At 42.2% G+C, this 13,514-nt stretch overlaps 1 protein-coding gene across 2 annotated transcripts in view; it reads left to right on the top strand.

Annotated features, from left to right (window-relative positions):
- The window catches only part of LOC124607225 (serine/threonine-protein kinase unc-51), a 145,537-nt gene that overhangs the window by 18,807 nt on the left and 113,216 nt on the right, over positions 1–13,514 (top strand). For both annotated transcript variants that reach the window (XM_047139500.1, XM_047139507.1), the window contains exon 8: positions 537–610. In XM_047139500.1, coding sequence (XP_046995456.1) covers positions 537–610 — 74 coding nt within the window. The remainder of the gene's footprint in view (positions 1–536; positions 611–13,514) is intronic.

A 13,514-nucleotide genomic window follows, 5' to 3' on the forward strand; every position in this document is an offset into this window, starting at 1 on the left:
GTGAGATAGGGACTAGTGGAGATTGAGGCAAGGGGGACTGTGATATCGAAGGATGGGGTGTTAAGACAATTCCTATTAACATATTTTAGTTTCCATATGCCCTTGTCGCACATCCACCTCCATCCGTGTTCCCATCCCCCCCTCCACATTTTTCTCGTTCTACATTAACACACTTCTCTTCATGATATCACTGTTCTTCCTATCTGCACCTCCCAATCCACTCTTTCATTTCATTGTGTACATTACACAATTCCCCCCTCTTTTGGCTGGGGCTAACTCACCATTGCCATGTTGCTATCCCATCACTTTGCTTTGCCCCCTCCCTCACCCTCCTTCTCCTCTTAACCAACTCCATCTAACATAGCACTACAACTCAGGTGAGCTGCAACACTGTAGCAATGTAGTCAACAGATAGATAGATAGATAGATAGATAGAGAGAGAGAGAGAGAGAGAGAGAGAGAGAGAGAGAGAGAGTGAGTGTTTACTTTTTCTATGTATTTTAACAAATACTTACCCAACATTCTTTTCTTTCCAGCTGACTTTGGTTTTGCAAGGTTCTTACAGGATGGTGTTATGGCAAAAACATTATGTGGATCTCCTATGTACATGGTAAGATTGTTTACATTGTTGTTAATGGTCTAATAAGAACAAAATCAAGTGGAACTGTCATTTTCCAATTGTTCATGGTATCATTCTGTAGAAATGTTATGAACATGCCGTGGGAGGGACTGTAGGTACACTAAGTTTTAAAAATTTATCTAATACTAACTAAAATATCAGCAAAAATTTTGTTCACTTGTAAGAGCTTTGCAACAAGATGATACAGACAAGCAAAGCTTCTAGTTACTAATTCCACATTAAACTTATTCTTAAATTTTAAATAAATAATAACAGTATAAAGATATTCCATCCTGGAGGTCATTGTTTGAAGAATACAAAGATAATGACATACATAAGGTGTACCAGGAGGAATAATCATTCACAGATATGACATCAATGACCATTCAGAGCAAAATGTCTTGTAAATATGAGCTCTAAAATGCATACCGTAAGACCTATGAGCACTTCTTCATTTTCAATGCTATGAAACAAATCTCTTTCACTGCAAGCTCTTTGCTTTCCATATTTTGGGAGCAAGTAGTATGGACAAAAACAAGAAAAAATGTCTACTAAACATGTGCTGTAAAATGCATACCTTAAGAGCTATGAGCACTTGTTCTGGAGAAGAGACATGTTTCACATTAGCAAAGGTGAAAAAGTGTTCATATCTGTTAACATATGCATTTGAGATCCCATGTTTTCTGGAATTTTTTGCCTCAAATGAGCTTTCCTTTCATATCCCTTCATGGATAGTGATAATTCCTCCTGAGACATGCTGTATAGACTGGACATCCCACTCTCAACGTGAGACTCCTACTCTGTCCCCAACCCCCTCCCCGTGCCCAGTCCTGCTTTATACTTCACACTGTTAGTAACAGTCGCAACCACTAGGAAAAATTTACCAGACATTTTATAACAGCTTCTAACATAATCACAGTCAATCAGCATTAACTGCTTCATCTATACGGGTGGGACAAAAACGGTGTAATGAGGTTTATAGTAATTCAATAACAATAATGGAAATTTCAAAATGGAAAAATAAGTAAAATAAGAGAAAGGCATCCATTCACATGTACAGCAGACTGATGCGTAGCACACATGAACATGTAACAGAAAACGGTTTTCACACCATCTTTCGATTTCTTTTTTTAGTAAAAGCACTCATTCACATTCACAGCCACACAAACACCCAAACACATGACCATGTGTGTGTGCATGCATGCAAGTGCACGCACACTTTTACTTTTTTAACTATGTTGTTGTCGTTGTTGTTATTGTAATCTTCAGTCCTGAGACTGGTTTGATGCAGCTCTCCATGCTACAGTAAAGCTGCATGCCCTCGGGAAAAATTACGGCTGTAGTTTCCCCTTGCTTTCAGCCATTCGCAGTACCAGCACAGCAAGGCCGTTTTGGTTAGTGTTGCAAGGCCAGATCAGTCAGTCATCCAGACTGTTGCCCCTGCAACTACTGAAAAGGCTGCTGCCCCTCTTCAGGAACCACACATTTGCCTGGCCTCTCAACAGATACCCATCCATTGTGGTTGCACCTACGGTGCGGCCACCTGTATCGCTGAGGCACGCAAGCCTCCCCACCAACGGCAAGGTCCATGGTTCATTATTATTCACAAAAATAACTTAAAATATTGTGCATGATGCGAGCCTCGCCTCCAACATAAAGGACCATTCACACAAGTATCAAAGGACGTAAATGTCCTAGTTACGTGTTCACATATCACATCAGAGTGGTGTTGAATTCTTATTTGTGGTATGATGATGGTTATAGACTGAAAATCTCTATTGGAGAAACAAATATTATACAGAAAAATTAAGAGACCAAATTGTTGACCAATATTTACATTCAGAAGGGAAGTACTGTCAGTAGCCACCTAAAAATTACATATAAAAGTAAGAGACACAAGTTTCAGAACTGATAGTGCCTTTGTCGGGAGGAGAGTAGGATATGTTGAGGAAGGTAAAAATGGAACAACTGCTTACTCAAACCTCATGATGAGAGAGACCCACTTATATTGAGGACAGGGATAGATCATATATACACATACACTATGTGATCAAAAGCATCTGGACACCCCCAAAAACGTAAGTTTTTCATATTAGGCGCATTGTGCTGCCACATACTGCCAGGTACTCCATATCAGTGACGTCATTAGACATCGTGAGAGAGCAGAATGGGGCGCTTCGCGGAACTTGCGGACTTCGAACGTGGTCAGGTGATTGGGTGTCACTCGTGTCATATGTCTGTACACGAGATTTCCACACTCCTAAACATCCCTAGGTCCACTGTTTCTGATGTGATAGTGAAGTGGAAATGTGAAGGGACGCATACAGCACAAAAGCATACAGGCTAGCCTCGTCTGTTGACTGACAGAGACTGCCAACAGTTGAAGTGGATCGTAATGAGTAATAGGCAGACATCTATCCATTCCATCACACAGGATTTCCAAATTGCATCAGGATCTACTCTAAGTACTATGACAGTTAGGTGGGAGGTGAGAAAACTTGGATTTCATGGTAGAGTGGCTGCTCATAAGCCACACATCATGCCGGTAAACGCGAGATGACGCCTTGCTTGGTGTAAGGAGTGCAAACATTGGACGATTGAACAGTGGAGAAACGTTGTGTAGAGTGATGAATCATGGTACACAGTGTGGTGATGTGATGCCATGGTGTTGGTATGGCGAATGCCCAGTCATCTGTGGTAGTGTGTAGTGCCAACAGTAAAATTCTGAGGCGGTGGTGTTATGACGTGGTCATTTTTTCATGGAGGGGGCTTGCACCCCTTGTTGTTTTGCGTGGCACTATTACAGCACAGGCCTACATTGATGTTTTAAGCATCTTATTGCTTCCCACTGTTCAAGAGAAATTCAGGGATGGCGATTGCATCTTTCAATACGATAGAGCAACTGTTCATAATGCACGACCTGTGGTGGAGTGGTTACACAACAATAACATCCTTGTGATGGACTGGCCTGCACAGAGTCCTGACCTGAATCTTATAGAACACCTTTGGAATGTTTTGGAATGCCGACTTCGTGCCAGCCCTCACTGACCGACATCAATACCTCTCCTCACTGCAGCACTTCGTGAAGGCTACCATTCCCGAAGAAACCTTCCAGTACCTGATTGAATGTATGCCTGCGAGTTGCAAGAGCGGAAGCTGTCATCAAGGCTAAGGGTGGGCCAACACCATATTGAATTACAGCATTACCAATGGAGGGCGCCATGAACTTGTAAGTCATTTTCAGCCAGGTGTCCAGATAATTTTGATCACATAATGTATTAAATTGACCCATCTGTCATTATTATGAGTTACACAAATATGTTTGCTTTCAAAATAGATTTTAACTTGAGGACTGCTATCAACATAAGGCTTGTTTGAAATTTTTGCTATTCCTATTAACTGCACAAGGAGGAAGGAGTCTCAACAATATCAGGACATAATTACTGTGAAGGAGTTACTACAGCTTGCTTGAAATTTAGGAATTTTATCTTTTGTATGATAAAATTTACCTGCATCATTGTTCTACTATCACATACTGATAGGGTTGCTCCTTTTTGTTATATATTTGGCACATAAGGTGAGATACTGTGAAAGATATACAGTAAATACTTCTGACACCAAACTCTAATGTTGTCTGTGCACAAGTATCTTGATTCTGGCAAACAACAAGCCGATGCATGCGTTGTAGCTTATTGAGAAAAGTCATTGCAGTATAGAAAATCAGCTAACGTCACTCAATATTGGAAAGGTATCTGAACCAGATGAGATACTAGTGTGATTCTACAGACAATATGTAGAAGAACTCGTTCCCTTTCTAGCAGTATTTATCACAAGTCATTGGAGTGACAAAGTATAACCAGTGATTGGTAAAAAGCACAGGTCTTTCTTATTTTTAGGGTGGATCATAGGGCAGATGCTTGTAATTATAGGCCTATATTTGCTGATGTTAAGCAATAGAGCGGACAGGTTGGAATATCTACAATTATGAAAAGTGTTGTGCTACTCACTATAAGGATGATGAGTTGCAGATAGGGACAGTGAGAAGACTGTTTATTATTTATTTATTTATTTATTTATTTATTTATTTGTTCATTCATCCCATTTCATTGTAGCCTGTTACCTATAATTTAAATGCAGGCTGTATTGATTCTTAAACAAATTATGCAATTTACATTGATGCTTAATTTTATCTATATAATGCCATCTCCCATCGCCATAATTATTTGTACAGTGAAAAGACTGTTACACACTGAGCTTTCGGCCAAAGCCTTTTTCATGAAAGAAAAGAAGCACGCATGCGCGCGCGCGCGCACACACACACACACACACACACACACACACACACACACACACACACAAAAATCACGATCACGGATCACATTCTCTGGCAGTTCTAACCAGACTGCAGCCATTGGATGACATTAATGTTACCATGTTTGGTCCTCATATGGTAAGTAGTTTCAGTGTTATAATGTGTTAAATAGGGGCTGGGATTGGGAGAGCAAAGGGATGGACTATGATGATGTGAAGGTTTGGTGGGCAACGGAACACTGAGTAGGGTGGTCCCTCATTTCATGGCATGGTTATAGATAATCAAAGCTCTGCAGAAGGATGTGGTTCAATTGTTGCAGTCTGGGGCAATATTAGGTGATGAAGGGTATGCTGCTTTGGAGCTGGTTTTTGGGGAATTTGGAGTGGCAGAGCTGCCAGAGGTAGGTGTGTGAGGTGTGCCTGCTTACTGTCTTTTCTGAAGAATGCTCTGGCCAAAAGTTCAGTGACAGTCTTTGCGTTGTGTCTGTCTGCAACTCAACATGTCATATTTACAATGAGTTATAATCTATCCATTACACAACTGTCGATTTGCTAATGTTAGTCTGTTATACCGGGTGGTTATAATCAAACTTCCCCTATTTAACATGTTATAATATGGAAACTAATTACCGTATGAGTACCAAACTTGATACCATTAATGTCCAGAGTATGGGGTGCATGATTTCTGTGCGTCACAGCGCCACTGCCTAGATCCAACTATGGCCACCAGGTGCCATGATCAGTCATCGTGATTCGTAGTCTCGTGCAACCGACCAGTTGCTGTCCGCTTGTTGATTTTTGAACATGAGCTTTGACAAAATGAGCTGGGCATTATTGGTGAAGCTCTATTATCAAAACAATACTAATACTGCAGCTGCACTTTGAGAATATTGCTGGCAGAAAGGGTTACAGGAGGGTCCTCTTTCTCCACCTTCTGTATGGAGGATGGTGAAGTAGTTTGAATCAGCTGGAGAACTGTCACCACTCTGGGAAAAGGCCAATGACTTGTTGCACCACAGATGGTTGAGGAAATTGCTGTTCGTATGGCAGACAACGCTGCGTGTAATTCCCAATCATCAAGCAACACGCATACTGTGTCACTACAGTTGTACATCCCGTGGTCCACTGTACGGAAGGTGCTTCGAACCATTCTGAAATGGTATCCGCACAAGATCCATATCACACAGCAGGTTACACCACAGGACTCACAACAACGTGTTGACTTTGCTCTCCGCTTTCTTACAAGGACTGAAGTTGACAAGGGCTGGCCCTGGGCTACCTCTGGACAGACGAAGCTCATTTTTCTGTGACAGGTGAGATGAACACTCAGAATTGCCGAGTGTGGGGATCTTCACTTCGAGTCAGTGTGCATGAAGTTCCTCTGTATGGTGAACGTGTCACCCTATGGTGTGGCTTCATGGCTATGTTCATTATTGGCCCATTCTTTTTTGAACAGGTTGGCACTTAAGGACCAAAGACGTACAGTGTGACTGGCAAGCTTTACTGTGATATGCTTACCGGCATGTCATACCTGCCCTACAGGAGAGAGACGCATTGAACTCAACAGTTTTTGTGCAAGATGGGCCCCCACCAAACATTGCTCATGAAGTTCTCCTGCTTCTCCAAGACACGTTTGGAAATGGTTGAATCATCAGCCGATTGTTTCCAAATACTGGGCTGGTACAAGCACCTGACCTCACTCCCTGTGATTTATGGCTGTGAGGATACCTGGACAAGATAGCCAGAATACCTACGGACATGCTTTGTTCTGCTATGCTTAATCCAATCCTGCACTTTCAGACTCTTCTGTGCACTGATGGGTGCCATATTGAGCCCCTTTTGGTGCAGTAATGGTACCGGTATCTAATGGTGCGATGTACCATAGCAGCACATTAAAAGATTTCCAATTGAATTGATTCTGCAGTACTTTCCTCCTCCCTCCCCCCCCCCCCCCCCCCCCCCCCCCTCCATGCCCTTGACATTAATGTTACCAAGTTTGGTCCTCATTTGGTAATTAGTTTCTGTGTTATAATGTGTTAAATAGGGAAAATCACCTGGTACAATAATGGGAAATGTTTTATGCTCATGTCTTCTGATATTTTTGGAGGGAATTTACCACATGAACTTATAAGAAAGTTATGCACAGCGCATAGAAATGTACTGCACTCCACAATTGTTTTGTTGGGAAGTCAGTAATTAGAAAAAAATACCAAATTATATAATATTTCAGAAACTGCTGCACCAAATCAAATTTTATGCCCCTTCACTCTGTGATAGTAGATACTGGTTTAGCCGATAAAAGCAGTGTTGACAAAAAATTCAACTAAATACATACCACGCAAAGGCCACATAACCCCAGTCCACAGGTAGTAGCTGGAAGTTAGTTAAATTATGTAGCATTTGCAATTCTTGCACGAGTCGTTTGAAAACTATCAAAAATTTCCATTTAGTTGGTTTACTGTCTATCAAGTCCATATGTAATATCCAGACATCATTTATGCAATGTTACTGACTATCTCTGAACAAGTTCACACCGAAAAGCAGCCAGAAGATATTTAGTCTGACCCGACATTTTAAATGTCCTAAGCAGTCACTTATCCACAACTACATGCAGTTTAACACTTCAGTCATTCAGTAGGCTCCCTGTAAAGATGTGCTCACCGTAATGTCTCGTAATCTGTACAAAACATGCCACGCAGATTTTATGTACCACTTTAAATGTTCACATTCGAATATCTCCTGAAATACAACACTCAAACTTTCACAAAATACTCAACACTGTAGTCGCTTTTTGCTAACAACATGAGAACCAATCAAACATACTAATTTCTTTATTTTGGTGCAGATTTCATCAACACAGTTTAAAATAGGTGTTTATCAGAAGATGGCTCCTGAGAAACTATCTCGACTCATAGTTCTGAGGCACAATGCCCTACTCAGATGCACGAGAAACACGTACTTCCTATTGGCTAGTATATTAAGCACCCAATCAGATTGTCTCGAGCGCTTCTATACTCGCAGTATTTCTAATGTCAGCCAATCAGATTACCACAAGTAATTTAGACTAGAAATCTCATAATTCCGAAACTAAATAAAATTTAATAAAAACAATATGTAATTCCTTTTCACAGAACAAATTACTAATAAATATAATACTCAGCACCCCTTCTGATTGTCTTTTACAAACTCATGCTGATTCAGACATACATCACAAATTCCCCTATTGCACAACAACTTCCTTATGCTTATATTTACATAGTTTTAATAAAATATCACATTCTCACTTTACATACATCTTCCATTAACTCCTTCAGTCTTTCCAAAACACTAACACAACCAAAACAGAATGAAATAATAATTTTCCACACTACTATTTTGTACGTTGGAAATCTATGGTAATGAAACTGAAGATGATTTCAGAAAATTGGGTTATATGAACCTATCCTCTTACTTTAGTTTCAGTTGATACTATAGACGAATACTTTACAGTGCCTAACTCAGTTTGACAATGTCAGCACGGTTATTATGCGTTTTAGATAAAAATTTATATGCCTGAAAGTATAGAAATTATTGATTTGAAATTTTAACAGTATGGCTGGTTTATCCATATAATTTGGTATACAAAGTATGGGAAAGCTATCGTCCCATTACCCTCACCAACGTTTTGTGCAAATTGCTCGAACGTATGGTGGGGCGGCGTTTGTGTTGGGTCCTTGAGTCACGTGGTCTCCTCGCTCCATCCCAGGGTGGCTTCCGTCGGGGCCGGTCTGCAGCGGACAATTTGGTGCGGCTGGAATCTGCTATCCGTACGGCCTTTGCCAGACGTCAGCATCTCGTTGTTGTATTTTTTGATCTGCGGAAGGCGTATGACACCACATGGAGGCATCACATCCTTGCTACGTTGCATGAGTGGGGTCTTCGTGGTCGGCTCCCGGCTTTTCTTCAAACCTTTCTATTGCGCCACTCTTTCCGGGTGCAAGTCGGTGCCGCCTCTAGTTCATCTTATACACAGGAAAATGGGGTCCCGCAGGGCTCGGTGTTGAGCGTTTCCTTATTTCTAGTGGCCATTAATGGTCTGGCTGCAGCCGTGGGGTCGTCGGTGTCTCCTTCTTTGTATGCCGACGACTTCTGCATCTCCTTTAGCTCCACGACTACGGGAGTCGCCGAACGCAGGCTGCAAGTAGCCGTTCGCAAGGCCGCATCATGGGCTCTGACTCATGGTTTTCAGTTCTCTGCAGCCACAACTCGAGTTATGCACTTCTGCAGGCGTCGGACGGTCCACCCTCATCCTGAACTTTACCTCGACGGCCACCTGCTTGAAGTGGTGGACACTTGCCGCTTCTTAGGACTCGTCTTTGATGCCCGGCTCACATGGGTTCCTCATATTACTCAACTGAAGCAAAAGTGCTGGCGGCACCTCAACGCCCTCCGCTGCCTGAGCCACACATCTTGGGGTGCGGATCGCTGCACGCTGTTGCGATTATACAGGGCCCTTGTGCAGTCCAGGCTTGATTATGGGAGCCTGGCCTATGGGTCTGCATCACCCTCAGTGTTGAAGTTGTTAGACCCCATACACCACTGTGGGGTTCGGCTTGCAACTTTTCATACGAGCCCCGTGGATAGTCTACTGGTGGAGGCTGGGGTTCCCCCGCTGCGGATTCGCCGCCATCGACTGCTCGCTGACTATGCTGTCCACGTGCATTGCTCGCTGGGCCATCCCAATCGCCGCCTGCTTTTCCCTGGCATGGTCCTCCATCTGCCCGAAAGGCGACCTAGATCTGGGCTTTTCCATAGCTGTCCGCGTCCAGTCCCTGCTGTCGGAACTGGGGTCCTTCCCTCTTCTGCCTCCCTTCCGGGTCCGTGCACCTACGCCTCCCTGTTGTTTGCCCCGGCCGTCCGTCCGTCTGGACTTGGCACAGGGACCCAAGGACTCGGTTCTGCCTGTAGCCCTTCGTCGCCGTTTTCTCGCGCTCCTCGCCTCATTTTCGGACTGTGAGGCTGTCTACACTGATGGTTCCCTGGTTGATGGTCGCACTGCCTACGCTTTTGCTCACGTTGACCATGTTGAACAGCGCTCCTTGCCGGCTGGCTGCAGTATTTTTACTGCAGAGCTGGTGGCTATATTGCTCGCTCTTGAGCATATGCGTTCCTGCTCAGGTACGTCCATCTTCATCTGCAGTGACTCCCTGAGCAGCCTCCAGGCCATCGACCGCTGCTTTCCCTCTTCTCCTCTGGTATCCTCTATTCAGGAGTCTGTTTCCGCCATTACCCGTTCTGGTCGTTCGGTGGCCTTTGTTTGGACTCCAGGTCACGTTGGCATCCCGGGGAACAAACGTGTTGACAGGCTGGCCAAAGGGGCGATCGACGCCCCAGCTTTGGAGATCGGCCTCACGGCTCGCGATCAGCAGCTGATGTTGCGCCGTAAGGTGCTTGGGATGTGGGCTGATGAGTGGCGTGGCCTGCCATCGCTGAATAAGCTGCGGGCTGTTAAGGAGACGACCGATGTGTGGCGGTCCTCCTTGCGGGTCTCTCGCAAGAAGTCTGTTGTCCTGTGCCGGCTGCGCATTGGGCACACATGGATGACGCACGGCCACCTATTGCAATGTGAGGACCCACATTTATGTTGCTGCGGCTCCGTTTTGACAGTGGTCCAAATTTTATTAGACTGTCCACTTTTAGTTGTGCTCAGGCAGTCATTCCCACTGCCTGACTCGCTCCCTGCCCTTTTAACAGATGACTCTGCTATTGCTGACTTAGTTTTACGTTTTATTCGGGCAGGGGGTTTTTATCATTTAATCTGAGTGTTTCTGTTTTATTTGATTGTTTTGTGTTGATTCTGGCCTTTGGCCTACGGTTTTAAACTCAGTTTTTAATGTGGTTTTTTTTTTGTTCCTATGGTCGGCCAACCACCGTCGCACTCCGTGTGATCTTCTTTTGTTTTGTCTGGTCCTTGTCTACGTTTCTTTTGTTCTGTGTCATCTGTCTCCTATTCTGTTGAACATATTTTATTCTCTGTGGGTATTTTTTAGTATTTTGGAAAAAGGGACCGATGACCTTTGCAGTTTGGTCCCTTTCATCCCTAAACCAACCAACCAACCTTTCAAAGGTACCATCCCAGCATTTGCCTGGAGCGATTTAGGGAAATCACGGAAATCCTAAATCAGGAAGGCTGGATGTGGAATTGAACCGTCGTCCTCCCGAATGCATTTCCACTGTGCTAGCCACTGTGCTACCTCGCTCAGAGTAGAAAATGAGACACTCAGTGTTGTGTAGTAGATGAGTTTTGCTATTTGGGCTGCAAAATAACTTACAATGGCCAAAATAGAGAGGATATAAAATCCAAACTGGCAATTGTAAGAAAAACATTTCTGAAGAAGAGTTATTTGTTAACATTGAATATAGATTTAGGTGTCAGGAAGTATTTTCTTAAGCTATTTGTCTGGAGTATAGCTATGTATGGAAGTAAACATGGATGATACAGTTTCGATAAGAAGACAATAGAAGCTTTCAAAATGTGGGATTACAAAAGTATGCTGAAGATGAGATGGGTTGATCATGTAACTAATGAGGAAATACTGAATAGAATTGGGGAGACAAGAAATTTGTGACACAACTTGACCAAAAGAAGGAGTTCATTAATAGGACACATCCTAAGGCATCAAGGGATCACTAATTTAGTATTTTTAGTATTGGAAGGAAGTGTGGAGAATAAAAAAATCATAGAGGGAGACCAAGAGGTGAATACAGTGAGCAGATTCAGAAAGATGTAGATTGCAGTATTTATTCAGAGATGAAGAGGCTCGCCCAGGATAGAATAGCATGTAGAGCTGCATCAGAGCAGTCTTTGGACTGAAGACGACAACAACTATAACAACAACGCCATAACAATAACTGGTTGGTGGTCCTGACTGCATAAAAGGTTGAGCAGAAGCTGCAGTGAACTTTGCATAAGTTGTGCATTCTTTAGAAGGGGCCCTGTGTCTGAAGAGATAGGCCATGCGTAGGACCAGACTGGATTTCATTTCACCTCTTTGTTCCCCTCCCCTCTCCTTATCACCCACTCTACCGAACACAACTGCCGTGTTTTTAGTTTACTGCTAAATTTCCCAACTATATGGTGAGTAGTTACCTTCATTGTCTCTCCTAGAGTTAACGGTGAAATTAGAACTTTTGCAAATTATCAGTCAGGATCACAAAATTATTTAAGCTGTGTAGAATATCATCTGCATTTTACCTGCCACCATTGTAAGAATCTACATGAATGCAACACATACAATTTATTGAATGAGGAATATTACCCTTCTGCCCCCATCACCATACTTAATGACATCCATAATAAGTACCATTTTGTTTCTATTTTTGCTAACCATAATGGCATTAGAAGCTTTTGAGATGTTCCTCTTGATAATTTACCATGAGTTACGTACAAATCTTCACCTTTCAGATGACTCTAAACTATTTAAACAATGTTACAGTGAGAATACAGAAATGTTACTGTTAAGACTTCAAGAAAAATATAATTGTTCCAATTGCAAAAAAAAAAAAAAAAAAAAGGCTGACAGGTGTAAATACTACGAACCCTCAGTTTTCATTAAGTCATGCTTTGCTTGCAGAGAGAGAGAGAGAGAGAGAGAGAGAGAGAGAGAGAGAGAGAGAGAGAGAGAGAGAGCAAGCGAGAGCACCTTAGTAGAAGCCAAACTCAAGGAAGATCAGTTGGGGTTCCAGAGAAACATACAAAAAGTGAGGCATTACTGACTGTAAAACTTACCCTAGAAGATGGGTTGAAGAAGGATAAATCTACCTTTGACAATTGTAGATTAGGAGAAAGCTTTTGATAATGTCGACAGAACTACAATTTTTAAAATTCTGAAGCTAGCCCGGGGGAAATAAAGTGAGTGAAAGATTGTTTACAGATTGTACAGAAACCAGACTTCAGTTGTGATAGTTGAAGGACAGGAAAGGAGTGAAACGGGGTTGTTGTCTAGTCCCAAAATTATTCAATCTGTACATTGAGCAAACTGTGCAGGATCTGAAAGAGAAATTTGGAAATGGAATTAAAGTTAAGGAAAAAGAAATAAAAACTAAGGTTTGCTGATAATGATGTAATTCTGTCAGAGACAACATAGGATTTGGAATACCAGTTGAACAGAATGGACAGTGTCTTGGAAAGAGGTTATAAGATGAACATCAGCAAAAGCAAAGCAATGGTAATGGGGTGTAATCACATTAAATCAGTGATGCTGAGCGAATTAAATTTGAAAACAAGAATGTAAAATTAGTAGACAAACTTTCCTATTTAAGCAGTAGTGATGATCAAAATAGAAAAGATATAAAATACATTGTGGCAGTAGCAAGAAAAGAATTAAAAAGGAATTGGTTAACAACTAATATAAATTTAAATGTTTGGAAGTTTTTTCTGAAGGTATTTGTCTGGTTTGTAGCCTTGTACAGAAATGAAACATTGATGATAAGCAGTTCAGACAAGAAGAGAATAGAAGCTTTTGAAGCACAGTGCTGTAGAGGAAAGCTAAAAATTAGATGGATAGTTTGATTTACAAATTGAGGACATATGAAATCGGATTTG

The sequence above is a fragment of the Schistocerca americana genome, chromosome 1 (assembly GCF_021461395.2).
Source record: "Schistocerca americana isolate TAMUIC-IGC-003095 chromosome 1, iqSchAmer2.1, whole genome shotgun sequence".
NCBI lineage: Eukaryota > Metazoa > Arthropoda > Insecta > Orthoptera > Acrididae > Schistocerca > Schistocerca americana.